The 14918-nt window shown below is 38.8% G+C and overlaps 1 protein-coding gene across 2 annotated transcripts in view; it reads right to left on the reverse strand.

Annotated features, from left to right (window-relative positions):
• The window catches only part of COMMD10 (COMM domain containing 10), a 104328-nt gene extending 92280 nt beyond the window's left edge, over positions 1-12048 (reverse strand). Inside the window, exons 1-4 of one of the 2 annotated variants that reach the window (XM_084504350.1) lie at positions 11976-12045; positions 11766-11856; positions 9929-10039; positions 8194-8349 (exon numbers count right to left, since the gene is read on the reverse strand). In XM_084504350.1, the coding sequence (XP_084360476.1) occupies positions 8194-8349; positions 9929-10039; positions 11766-11856; positions 11976-12007 (390 nt within the window). In that variant the 5' untranslated portion in view covers positions 12008-12045. Of the gene's footprint in view, positions 1-8193; positions 8350-9928; positions 10040-11765; positions 11857-11975 lie in introns of both variants that reach the window. The other variant, XM_084504351.1, reaches the window with a different exon arrangement.
• Between the last annotated feature and the right edge of the window lie 2870 nt (positions 12049-14918).

The raw sequence follows: 14918 nt of genomic DNA on the forward strand, positions 1-14918 counted from the left end.
AATTTAACATTCTAAATTCTAAGCTTCTATTATTGTAGTAGTTAAGTAACTAATGCTATAGGAGAGAACACAATAGAACAAATTGATTTATACATCAGAAATGAGCAACTTGGAAAGGAAAACCCGCCAGTAAGAGATACTTTTAAAAGTAGATGTAGGGTAACTACAGAAATAAGATTCAAGAAACAGCATCTAATCATATCAATGTGAGCAAAAACAATTAGACATTTTAAAGCGGTGCCTGGCAAATTCAGAATGTGCAGTATATGATATGCACTCAACTATGAACTCCTTCAAAGGTTCTTTTCTTAAATGTAGTAAAAGAATGTTAGTGCAGAGGAGATACCAGAAGGACAAAACCAAGGTGTGCTTTAATGGCTTTTCATGCAAGTTAATGGCTTTTCACTTAAGTTTCATAAAGTTTCTGACTATCGTCTTCTACCACATTTCAAAAGGCAATAAAAAAATTAATGGTATACTGTATTTATAAATTCATCATCCTACTGGATGAACAACTGCTGATGAGAATTTGACGATTAAGACTTTACCATATTAAAAACAGAAAAATAAATGAAGATTTTATTTTAAAAGGAAAAGAAATTGTTGAGTGTGTAAAATGAACTGGACTCTTCATCCAAGATTGGCCCTCTCCTAGGTGGTTACTGGTGTTAATTTCTTCTGATTTCCTTTTTTTTTTTTTCCCCTGAAAGGATCAAGTCTCGTTTCTCTTCAGCAATCCTCATGTAGCACATATGCCAGAAAAAGTGACAGTCTTCAGAATTCTGAGTTCAATATCCAAAAAAACCCTCCCTCACTTCTTTAATCTTTGAATTTTAAGAAGTAAAAGATACACACCAAAACGTACCAGTAAACTTCAAAAGAAAAGAAACGAAAGAAATAATATGACATGAAATCAGTACAAGTCTAGTGCTAAGCAGCAACAACTTCAAAAGACTTTTCCCTAATTTAGGTTACTGGAGGTTTTCATCTTTACCTGTATTTTACCTGGTAAGTACCTAGCTTAAAAGCAAACAGAATGCAAACATGACAAACATTAGAAACAGCTTCCAAATTCATAGTATTTAGAGATTCACTTTGTGGAAAAGATAAATGTATTGTTGTACTCTGTCTGGCGCTATCTGAGAACTTGTGAACACAGATAGGCAATAAAGAAGTACACCAGTCTATGAGCACCTATATGGAAAAAGATAGCTGACTGGCTCGTTTACCTAGTGGAAGAACACAGCAAGATCCAGTGGTGGAAAGATGAAGTCAGGCAGATTTTAGAGATATGATACATATTCTTATTAGCCACAAAAAGTATGCTAGTAATTACCTGTCATTTCAAGCCTGGAAACCAGAATCAGCCTCCCATTTCAAAAGCTCTTTTGCATATTAAAGAAAAAAATTACAGTTTGTATTACACAAGAAGCTAAATGAAATTTGCATAGCACACAATTCTAACCTTAAAAGAGCTATTTTGCCTGTAAAAACAGAAATGTTTCAGTAAACATTCTCAAAACGTACATTGTAAACTTTACTGTTTACACTTACTTGGTAGAGAATGGAAGGGATATGAAGGATAGGAAGATACTCACTAAAAATCCTCAAGAAGCAGTACCTAAAAACTGTAAACTATTAAAAATATTGTTTGAGTGGAATATAAATAATAAAATACAAATATCCATATTTTATTATGAATAATAAAAGCAACTCTGTTGTGCTGTAGCTGGCTATTGAAATGAATCTCAGTAGGCAATGAATTGTGTCTTTACTGCATCTTTCATCATTTGTGTTTCTTTGCCATTGTCTGTAACGGCATTGTATCATGCAGGTTGGCTCAAAATTCATTGTGACAATGCCCATAGGGACAACACTCTCTTGTGACCTTTGTCACTGTAAGAATAATTAGTGAAACAAGAATTAAACAGAACCTGAAAGACATTTTCTTTCTGCTTAAGCCGTTTTCCTCCTTATTTTGCAGGTCTTCCAAAATCAAAAAGTATTTTTCCCCAAAACACAGCACACAGCCCCAATTCTCCTATTCTTTGTTGTAACAACCTTAGGATGCATGTGTTTCAGAGAAATACTTCTATAGACTTGCCAGCATTTAAGCAGAGGGAATTTAGTATATTCACACTACAAATACACCCCTTAGCAAGACCAGTTTCTGAGAATACTGCTTTCAGAATTTTTCCCATATGGTTTCAAACAGTAAGTCAAGCTACAGAACTGACAGCTCTGTCAAGAGTTTTAGGAATGTAATTTCACTAGTTGCATTCCCACACATCATTATATTAAGTAATGCTGTCTGAATACTATAAAAAACTTCTCCTGCTTGGCAACATAGGACTATATTTTTTATTATGCATATTTTAAAGATACCATGAACACTTTCCCAAAACAACAAGCCTATGAGGAATTTAGGTCGACTTACCTTTTAAATCAGATAGATTTACACAGTAACAAGAAAAAAAAAAAATTATACAGAACATAAGTGATTTTGGGGCTTTATTGGGTTTGTTGTTGGTGGTGGTTTTTTTGCTGTTATTGTTATTTGGTTGGGGGGGTTGTTTTGTTTTGTTTTTTTGGAGAAAAGGAAAATGAATCAATGGAAAATTGCCATGAGAATTCAGAGTTAACTAAAAAGCTAGCTCTTCTTCACAGAGAGGAAAAAATACATTTTAACCTGATCCATGTGTCCTGATTTCTGAACCGATACATTACCAAAGATTTAAAAAAACAGATCAGACTTGCATCAGATTTATCACTGACTCTCATTCTAAGGGCCAAATTAAGAATGCCTTCAAACAAAAAAACTGACAGAAATAACATCATTCTAGCTGATTGGGATTGCATTACCCAGCAGAAATAACACGATAAAGGGACTACGGTATGAGTAAACATTCAAAGAACCAGTTAACACAACAGGAGAATATACATAATTAATAACCCTGGACAGCTGAAGATTGACTATAGTTCAGTGAATAAAAATGAAAAGATCAAGTGAGAAAATAAATACTATTAAACAGTACAGCTTTAGTTTAACTCTACAGTTTGAATTCATCTCTCAGGACAACAGAGCAGTCCACACCAAAAGATTCAAACACCTATGTTCAAAAAATAACATTTTTTCTACCAATCAGAAGCAGTGTTCAGTATGTCATAGAAAAGACTGGTATTCTTCATCTAAGCAGTATTCTGGTAAATAATCGTTCTGTTGTACTAACAAATTCAGTTTGGCTTGTCATCTTAATGAAGCTATCAGCCAGTACACTATCACATATGTCTATTGCACAGAACTCTCAGACCCAGAAATCAGAAGACTATTACACCTTGCAGGCAATTTTGGCTTAAGAGAAACACTATAAGCACATAGATACAAGTGAAATATCTGTAAGAAGTTACTTCCCCAAACAGCTAGTGGTCTGAAGTCCAAAGCTAAGCACTGCTGCAAGCTAAATGATGCAAGCCTACTCTCCCAGAAGAGTGGTGAGCAAAACTAATTCTTAGTATTATGAATTAATAATACTGGACAGTGAGCTACCCACTAATTTTGGCCATAAATCACTCAATCCACAGCTATTCCTTCAGCTTATCTGAAAGTTCCAAGTGATTGAAGTGTAAAGCATACCTCCAAAACTGATAACCATTTTATGTTGCCTAAAAGTAGAAATGAATGGTTTGTGTCTGGACCAACTTGTGTACAACATATATACACATGTATTCTAAATTCAAACTTAATATGTAGTCCTGCACATCACCTATACAGGTGAGTAAAAGTCCCTCCCAAATATGCAGTGACAACCAGAAAGCCTATTTTTATTAGTATGAAAGAAAAACATATATTATAAAACCACTACATAAACCAATAATATTTTATGTAAGCTCATATAATATTGTATTCATATTAGTTTCTTTCAAAATACAGCAGAAATGTCAGAGACATATCAGAAAGGATTACAAGTAGACTTCCACAGAATGACAGAGTAAGAAATCAAATGATGTAGATTTATAGAAAAACAACAAAAAAGCACTATTCTTTACTACTTCTCATAATAAAAAAGCAATACCAATTAATTCAATAGCTACCAGGCATAATGTTTTTTTTTTTAAATGAATACATATCACTTTAGCAAAATTGCACTCAAGTGGTAAAAAAATCAGAAATCCTGCCAGTACACAATCTGAAACCTCTGTGTTTATTAAGCAGGATATTTCACAAGTGGTAAGCAATCAGTGTTAGGGATGTAAGAGGGCTTCTAAGTCACGAAGTGAGACATAATTTTCCATCAAATAGGTTAACTTCAGTATTCTACTGCTACACTTCCAGCTGAGGTGCCAAAGGCAGGAGACACAATGAACAGATTTTCTCATTCCATACAGTAGCTCCTAAATTCCTAGAATCTGAATTAACAATAAAACTACAGAGCACAAGATTTGACCAAAAAAGCGTCATTGTGAATTCAGCTTCATCCATAAACAGCGTGAATAAACGTGAGTCTGAAAACCAAAGAAATTAAAAAAAGAAATTCAAGATTCCTGTAAAAAGCAAACATCAATGCTATCTTCAAGAAGGAAGAATCAGGGAACTATGGGCCAGGAAGCCACATCTCAATCCTTGGGAAAGTGATGGAACAGCTAATCCTGGAAGCCATTACCAGGTGCATAAAGAACAAAAAGGGTGACCTGAAGTAGCCAGCATGGGTCCACAATGGGAAAGTCATGCCTGAGCAACCTGATAAGACTTTTTGGTGAAACAACTGGCTTGGTAGACAAGGTAAAAGCAGTTACATTGTTTACTTTGACTTCAGAAAGGCTTTCAACAACGTCTCCCCTAACGCTTTAGCAGAAAAGTTGATGAAGTACAGGCTGGATGAGGAGACAGTAAAACAGACCAAAACATCCCTGAACTTTGAGGCTTTGAGGGTGGTTATCAGTAACGTGATGTCTAGCTGGAGGTCAGTAACTAATGGTGTACCTAAGGGATCAATACCAGATCCAGTCCCGCTTTAACTTCTTTAATAATGATCTGGCTGATGGGGAGGGGAGGAACATACCTGCAGCAAGTCAGCAGATGACAAAAAAATGGGAGGAATGGTTGAGATGCCAGAGGGTCGGGCTGCCATCCAGAGGGATCTAAACAGGCTGGAGAGATGAGCTGGCAGAAGCCTCTTGACATTCAACAAGGGGAAGTAACAAGTCTTGTACCTGGGAAGGAACAACCCCAGGCACCAGTACAGGCTGGGGGCGGGAGGGGGGCAAGCAGCTACAAAGCTGCTTGGCAGAAAATGGCTTGTGGGTCCTAGTGGTCACCACGCTGAGCGTGAGCCTTCAACACACCCTTCCTGCAAAGAGGGCCAGTGGTGTCCTGAGCCTGCATCAGGCAAAGCATTGCCAGCAGGTGAACGGACATGATCGTTCTCCTCTCTCTACTCAGCACTGGTGAATGCACACCCAGGAGTGCCGGTTCCAGTTCTGGGCTCCCCAGCACATAAGAGACATGGACATACTGGAGAGAATCGAGCAAAGGGCCATGAAGATGATGAAGGGACTGGAGCACCTCTCCTGTGAGGAAAGGCTAAGAGACGGAATTGTTCAGCCTGGAGAAGAGAAGGCTTAGGGAGATCTTATCAATGTATATATGAAGACCTGAAATGGGGGGGTGCAAATATCCTCCTCCCTGCAAGAGCAAGGCTCTTTTCAGTGATGCCCAGTGCCCAGACAAGAATCAATGGTCACAAACCAAAACACGAGAAGTTCCCTTGACCATCAGGATACACTTTTTTTTTTTTTTTTTTTTTACTGTGAGGGTGCCTAAGCCCAGACTGGCACAAGTTGCCCAGAGAGGCTGTGGAGTCTCCCTCCTCTGGATCTTCAAAAGCCACCTAGGCACGGTCCTGGGCACAGTCCTGGGCAGCTTGCTCTGCGTAGCCTTGCCTGAGGACCAGATGGCCTCCAGAGGTCCCTGCCAGCTTCAACTATCTTGCAATTATGTTGCTGGCAAGTATGAGGAGAGAACTGTCACTTCCTTTTGCCATATATACATATTCCTTCTGTGGGAGAAGTGAGCAAACTGGGAATTTGCACACAGCCACATAAACAAGTTTGTAAAGTACTTATATATGGAGGGCACATTTATGGGACCAGGTCTTTTAAACAATGTTTTAACCATATATACATTCCAGAGAGTATTAATAATTAGATACACCTCTTTAAAGAAGCTAACATAATCTCTAAATCAGTCTAAAAATCTAAATTGTAAAACCAATCTAAAAAACAATCAGTCCCTAAGTGTTTTCCAGTATTTCAACTTTTTTTTTTTAAAGTAATTCAAGAGATACTGATGAAAATTTATAGAGTTTGCTAATACAATATATCTTAAGACAATACTTAGCCCACTATTTCTCAATGTGCACCAAGATAATATAGCAAATATGTGCTAATATACAACTACTTACAGAATACAGAGGGGAATAAATGAAAGCCTTGTGCAGCCATCTACTACACTCATAGTCTTATGAATCACCTTGTAGTGTCTTATAAGGAGATCACTAGTTCCTCTTCCATTATCCCTAAATATTTTCTCCTACATGCCTTGTTAGCAGAAAAAAAAAATAAAAAATACCGCGCTTTAGCAATTAGTTCTGCGCATTTAATTCTTTGGCTATTGAAATGCTCTCTTGAACTTCACAGTCTCACTACACTGAAGTCTACAGAATAAAGACTTTACAGGTTTTTCAAAACATACTGAGAAAGTATGTTCAAGCAGTTCAATTAAACTATACCTTAAGGCATACATTCATACTTGAGCTGATACTCAACTTGCAATCCAGGCTAGTTACGTAAATAACGTTAGAAGAAAAAGCGAATGACACTGTATTTTTATAGTTGCTTTTGTGCAAGCATAATTACAAATGACAGTTTAAAACTACGTTCTATGGGATGTAAAGCACTAGCAAAGTGTTATTCCATTACATGAGATGGTGGTGAAGGCACAAAGAGTCTCCAAAGCCATAAAACACACCAGAAGTATTCAATGTTGCAGGCCTCACACAAAACTGCAGATGCAAACACAGAAATGTCATCCCCGAAGGAAGTCACAGAAGGACCACAGGTGTGAAGGGTACAAGTTCTAGCATAGCTAGAATTCCAAATAAATGATGACCAAAGTTGCTTGCACTAGATTCTCATTTGTTGAAAACCAAGCAGCAAAATAGGGATCACTGCATAGTTTGTCTCACGAAAATTCTTGTGCAGTACTTTCAGAATTACCTCCCATTCAGAGCACACGTTATATTCTGAGAAGTAAACCTTACAAACTTATAATTTCACTTTGTTTTCAGATTGCTCACTTCTCTCAAATGGAAAGTCATACTTACCTATATAATCAGCGTACCTCTGACCATTTAAACTCTGAAACTTGTATGCTTGGCATTGTAAATATTATTAAAAAAAAAAAAAAAAAAAAACAGAAGCCAAAAATATTGTGTGCAACTCTTCTTTTTTGGTGTGTGTGTTATCAGCCATTTTCTTGGTTAGTTAGTAGATTTTTCTTATGTGCAGAACTCTACAAGTTGTGTGTCTAAAATTACACAGTTTTCCAAATGATCAAGTTTAAGTACTTGGAAAAAAATCAACTGCAATGCAATCGTGTATATCTTTAGACTTTGTCACTGACATGTCTTCCCAAAATGTGCATTTTACACCCAAAAGTTTAAAAGCTGCTGCTACAAACTATGTTCTGATTTTGTCAGTGTACTATGTATTCCTTATCTATCAAATTTATTTCCTATGTACTTTTCACTAAACAAATCATAGAGTAACAAACTCAATTTTATACTAGCAAGATATATAGCAACAATAAAAGCAAAGCAAGATCAATTAAGTTCAACAGTTTTGTGGAACTATTTGATCCTGTCTGACACTGATAGTTTTGTATACACATCTCGTAATGCAGCTGAAGGCTTATTAAGAATCACTGTATGTTATACCTGCTCACAGATGTGATCATTTACACCTAAAGATCCAATGAAACTTCACTACCCTGACCACATTTAACCACTACCTAATAAGCACCCTTCTTGTTTTGTTTTTCAGCACCTTGACTTGTCATCAATTTTGTATTTTAGACTTCTTGCTTTAAAACACAGCTATATAGCTTTACTCTCTTAAATTAAAAAAATAAATTACCTTCTGAGGGGTCAAAACCCTCTGCCTGAACTTTTCGATTGTATCTTGACCTGCAGCTGCCCATGCACTGGCAAACGCTTCAGCTTTGTCTTGATCCAGGTGAATACTTTGCAGCTGTTGTTGCAGCGAAGCAGGCTTCAGATTGTGATAAACTGCCTGTTTGAATGAAAAATAACTGCTATTGTTGAAGTATTGTTCTAAATATCGTGCCAGCAAAATTCTACCACAGATGGCCATCATATCCACCCAAGATTTTAATTAGCAACTCTACTGTGGGACTGCAAACACCCTGTTCATAATAACCCTTTCACTGAGCAGAGCGTAACTATCCCAATTATATCTCAAAGTGCAGTATTACAAATGAGTCTCCTCAAGACAGACAAACTATGAAAAATGTATATGTAGACTAGTTCTCAGTATACCTCTATATTTCTCCACTGTAAATATGGTAAAGCTGCCATCACTGAAAAAAAAAAAAAAAGAAAAAAAAAAAGAAAAGGCTTTAAGGTCAACTGTGACCAGGAAAAAAAGACAGCTTTTCCCAATTACACCCACATGAGCATTGATTTTAGTGACAAACATTCTATATCATAGACAGGCCTCCACTTTAAAAACAGGACTCCATCAGCCTCCCAATCTCCTCTATTCCTTCCCTTCCCCCCTCAAAAAAAAAAAAAAAAAAAATCAACACATACAGCAAAAACCATGCAGCAGCTTTATTTCTGTGGGTCCATATAGATGGAAAGGCTATTAAAAAATGTATGCTTTGACAGAACAAGCAGCTATTCTAAAAAAAATAAAAAATAAATCAGTTGGAACATAGAGTCCTCATGTAACATGTATCACACCTGAGAATCTTCTTTGGACTGATCAGTACTTTTTTTTTTTTTAAATGCAAAAAAACAGTAAGTCCTGGAACACGTAACTACTCTTTCTATCCACCCGCAGTAATTATACTAAAGCAGACAAATTAAATTAAGAACAGAGAATAATACAAGTAAACTCCTGTCTGGCTGAGATGAAATTTCGAAATTCCAGTCTGGATGTGACCAGTGTTTCTTTTAACTTCTCACGTATTCACTGTCTGTTTGTTCTCTTTTTAATATTGTGGAATATGTTAACCAAGCTAACTCATGTTAAATTGACATGCGCAGGAAAGGACGATTCACATCTCATGACATACCTGATTGCCATCAGTATGCATGCCCAACACAGACTGCACTCACTGTACTTGCATGGGATTGTATCAACAACACTGCGGCTGTCTCGACCTCTAAGATAAAGTTACCTATTTAAAATGTCGTATCTTGGCAACCCACCTGAGTGGTAAACCACAGCAGAAACAGAGAACCTCCTCTGTGTAAAAGTCCCCTAGCTGTACATCATGCGGTCACCTACTCATACAGACACTAGAACTACAGCTCTTTTACTGCTCACCTACAAATAAGAGGAAAGACTACACCTTATTACCAGTATTTCCCTCACAGCCATACAGAGGTGGTTTCCATCACCTTTATTTACTTTATTTAGAAACTCATCCCACAAATGCAATGAGTCCAATTCAGATCAGCAAAGTGTGCAAACTAAAGCTGTAAAATCATGCCCACAAGACATGCATAATTTACTACAGATACATGTTTTCACAAATTACTTTTTAGCTGCACATCTATATTTTAAATTCACAATCTGATAAAAAATATATATTTAACAATTCACAATGATAAAAATGATGTACCTGCTCCAAAATGAATGATATAGTTTCAAGAACTAGATGAAGATCCTGCTTTTCCAACGAAAAAGCTATTTGAAGTTTTTCTTCTTCCTCTTCACTGAAGCTACTTTCAGCCTGAAGCACAAAAATAGTTACTGCTGACATTCCATTTGGCCGCCATAAACATATTTGCCCAAAGAAAAGCTTTCTCCCCATTTTTATAAACATAGTATTTGTCCTGTTTTTCTAAATGGATAAAGTAAAGCCCTTCTCCGGCAGAAAAAGACAACGTAATACAATGTTTCATCTCAATGAATATGAAATTTACACGATATTGTGGGCTTTTATCACAATCAATTAAAAAACACCACAAAAAAATGCTTTCTACTTAATCTTGAGAACTACTAAGGAAATGCGTATCTTTTGACTACATCAGATTGTCTCCAATAAACTTTTACAAGTAAAAAGAAGAAAAGTACGAAGTACACTATTCCAAAGAAAACTGAAGGCAAAGCAGTTTTGTAGTTACTTATGCAGGCTTCTTCCACTCCAGATTCTCCTTTTGAAAAATGCCTACGCTGTTATAGAGAAAATGAAGCCCTAATGTAAGCTGTTTTGAAAGTCAGATTTCAGTACAATCTATAGCACACCATATTACTGAAGATTACTAAGAACGTGCTGTACTTTTAAATACAGCAGTTATGTTTATTATACTACAGTAAATTAAAGAGTAATTTAAATGCAGATATTGTCATCTTTTCAAATGTAATTACTAATAGTTGATGCTACAAACATCAAAACACCATATTTAGGCCACTTAATAAGCCAAAACTGCAAAGCTCCACAAAAAAAGCAATTGAGCTGTCAGAATAAACAAAATGAGGCAATTACAGAAAAAAACTTCAGTGATTAGAGTTTGTAGCAAGAATATCAAAATGGAAATGTTATTTGAATCATTAGAAACCATACTGCAATATCAGCAACACGCAAGCTAGTAATTTTGGTAGGGATAAATCAGGAATCGCAGCAAATAACCCAAATAGCCCTTACAGCCTCGGAGCTATGACTTGTAGTAAGGTTTTATTTTCTGTCAGCGCTACTTCTAACCTGTGATGTTTTAGTGTTTATGTGCATGTAAAGCAGATTGTGTTTGCTTTCTTATTTCTTTCTAAACAAAAAAAATAATAAGGGAATATGCAAAATGTGACACTGAAATATATATATATATTTATTTATAAATATATATATTGTGTATATATGTATATATTTATATGTACATATAAACAAATACATACATTTATACGTACATATATATAGGTGTACATATATATATGTATATAAATATGTATATATGTGTTTATATGTATGTATATATATATACACATATATATACATACATTCTTCCATGTATGTATATATATATGGGAGAAATCCTCAACAAAATCATTTCTGTTTTAACACTTTGCTTGTTGTTTCCCCCTGCAACATGTTGTGCCAAAACCAGATTTAAACTCCGCTCGACTTTTTGACCGTGGGGCGAAACGGACTCCTGACGTGCCTTCTGCCACGCCGCTGAAAGAAGTGAACGAAACCAGCAAAAAAAAAAAAAAAAAAAAAAAAAAAAAAAACCTGGCAGGAAAAGGTGACAAAAGTGCCCGTTTACGGCTTCTTTCCGACCTCACCCCTCCCCAGGCTCTGGCCCACGGCCACAGCACGGCCCGGGGAGGGGGGGGATGGAGGGGGGGCGCCCACCGGAGCGGCCCCTCCTGCGGGCACAGCCCCAGCCCCAGCCCCAGCCCCGGCCCCGGCCCCGGCCCCGGCCCCGGCCCCGTCCATGGGGCCCCTGCCCGCCCGCCCCGACCTTCAGGTGCAGCTTCTGCAGCAGGCGGGACAGCAGCCGCGGGAAGCGGCCCGGGTCCACGGCGTTCAGCAGCGACACGGCCCGGCGGATGCTGCGGGGAAGGAGAGGAGGAGGTGAGAGGAGGAGGAGGAGGAGGAGGAGGAGGAGGAGGGGGGGGGAGGTCGGGGGGGAGGTCGGGGGGGTCCCGCCCCGGTGCCGGGCAGCCGCTACCTGTCGGTCTCCGGCACAACGGGCGCCGCCATGGCTGCCGCTGCCGCCCCGCCCCGCAACGGCGGCGCGGTGGGGCCAAGCGCCGCCCGGGGCGGTGCCGTGGCGGGGCTGCGCCGGGGGGAAATGGCGGGAGGCGGGGTGGGGGCGAGGGGCGGGCGGGCGGTGAGGCGGCGGGGCGCGAAGGGGGGGGGAGGTGGTGGCAGGCGGGATGTGGAGATAATGGGGGAGTTGTGAGAAATGTGTTGCAGATGGGCCCGCTGCAACCCTGGGTCTGTGAAGTGAGGGGGTTTTAGTGGTAGATGATGGAGTTGTAGGATCGTTAATGTTGGAGAAGCCCTCTGAGATCATCTGGTCCAACCATCGCCCTGCTACCAGTGTCACCCACTAAACCATGTCCCCAAGCACCACATCCAGGCTCTCCTTGAACACCCCCAGGGATGGTGACTCCACCACCTCCCTGGGCAGCCTGTCCCAACGCCTGACAGCTCTTTCTGAGCAGAACTGTCTCCTCATTGCCAACCTGAACCTCCCCTGGCACAACTTGAGGCCATTCCCTCTGGTCCTATCACTAGTAACCTGCGAGAAGAGGCCGACCCCCAGCTCCCCACACCTTGCTGTTGGCCTCCTTGGCCACCTGGGCACACAGCTGGCTCATGTTCAGGTGAGCATCGACCAGCACCCCCAGATCCTTTTCCTCTGCACAGCTTTCCAGCCACTCTGCCCCAAGCCTGCAGCACTGCATGGGGTTGTTGTGGTCAAAGTGCAGGACCCAGCACTTGGCCATGTTGAACCTCATCCCACTGGCCTCTGCCCATCGACCCAACCTGTCCAGGTCCCTCTGCAGGGCCTTCCCACCCTCCAGCAGAAGGTCAGCTGAGATTTCAGCCATGGCCTGTGCAGATGGAGGCCTCCTTAAACCATCGTCAGCATGAGAGGAGCAGCAGCCTTGGCTGTACCCAACTGGAGCTTTGCAGTGAGAGCTCCTGGCTGAGGCCTGGTGTCCTAACTCTTACCAGAAGGTGGACTTGCAGTATCTTACTAAAGGCAGCAACATTTGTCATGCTATTGTTCTGGGCTGAAATGTAATTATGGTCAACTATTTCATCTGTTTTTCTTTATAGAGCACTGAAAAGGCACTATTCTTGTGATAATTTTTTTTGGCTGGAAAATAAAAATGAGTATTTCATTCCATGCTGAATAACGTAAGTTCGTGTTCTAGGAAGTCTCCCCGGAGAGCAGGATTTTATGAACATTGTTCAGTCAAAATGAGCAAGGGAGACTGCAAGTCTAGACAATTGCTTACTTATTTTAAAAAAGTTCTAGCTGATGCAGGTATGGTATGTGCTACTTGGGTTTGCTGCCAGTTCTCTGCTTTTATAAATGTATATATAAGTTGTAATATTTTAAAGTGCTTTCTTTCACGCTTTGCTGCATCAAATGAATGTTTGAAATGAGCAGCCAAAACAATAAGCATTAAAAAGTTATCTGGACATGATCCTGAGCAACCTGCGCGACCTGGACCTGCTGCACACAGGAGGTTTGACTAGAGACCTCTGGAGGCTGATGTGATTCTGTGATCAAAGACTCAGTGACAGGAATAAGATGACTTGATTGGAAATAATAAATAATGAAGTGAACCTGAGGTGGTACTCTCAAGTGCACAATTACATGTTTTTTTCTTCATGCCTTTTTTTCTGATAGGGTAGTAAACGTGTAGAAAGTAAATAACACACAGCAATGAGTACTACAGGCTACTACAGGCTACTGCCAGAAAGGCATTATTTATTCATAAAAATAAATTATAAAAAGTCATGATGACATGTACATCCATTCATTTCTTGTTGCTTTGCACACATCTGTGATACATTTTTCAATGTGAATAATAGATTTTTTTTTTCACTGAGCAAGTGAAATTACCCAATTTAACATATTTTATGAGTTTCCTTAACTATCCGTATAGTTAAAACAAATGTTGACCCCAAATGTTCCATTTAGACATGCAAATGAATGTTGTAGGGCCTATTAGATTCATCTGCTCAGATCCTATGACAAAATCTTAAGCACAGTGACTGAGATTTCAGAGCATTTAACTGCCAATGAGAGTTAGGAATCTTACTACAATAAAACTGTCTTGAAAAGCTCAGGCTCACCTGCTTTGCATTTCCAGAAATTGAGCTGTGTATTCTGTTTTTTTCACAAATATTGAACAAACCTTTGTGTTACTTTCCTATGGTTTATTTTACAGACTTTTCTCATCACCTAACTGTTAAGCTAGAATGCATTTAGGTATCTCTTTCTGACATGATCTCTTTTTAAAATACTTGTATGACTATTGGAGATAACAGACTATATAGACCATGAAAAGGATGTAAAGTTAGGAATTACAGAATACTTTCTACACTAGGTTATTTAAGCATTGTAATGTATTGCATAAGGTAGTTTTAAAAGTTCTTTCATTAGTGGTTTTAAACCATAGAGAGACAAAAAACCTGTCAAGACAGGTGGGCAGTAAAAATGTAGAAAGTGAGTAAAGGTTATCTAGTATTGAGGATAACAGGTTCTTGAAAGCCTACCAGTACCTTTTTTCTTTGAGCATATAATTTTCTCTGTTTTCTTCTGTCCTTTTGGTCCACTTTTAGTGCCACAGGCTGTTATTTGCAGTGTCATTCTGTTCATTTTCAGTTACCACAGTTATTTTTCCTTATTTCCACAATTCGAAAAGTTCTTTACAAAGGTGTTTGGAACTCCTTCAGGATATGATTTGTACAATGTCCCTGACACTTACTGACTAAATAATTGTCCTACAACTCAGTGAAAATAAAATAGTAATGTTTCACATCAATTTTCGTTTGCTAACGATTATCTCACAGGTGGCTTAAGCAATTTCAGTTAGCAAACTATAAAATTGTGTGGCAGGAATTGAATTTGGGCTTTTACCTAATA

The sequence above is a fragment of the Aythya ferina genome, assembly GCF_964211825.1.
Source record: "Aythya ferina genome assembly, chromosome: Z".
Classification (NCBI taxonomy): Eukaryota; Metazoa; Chordata; class Aves; order Anseriformes; family Anatidae; genus Aythya; species Aythya ferina.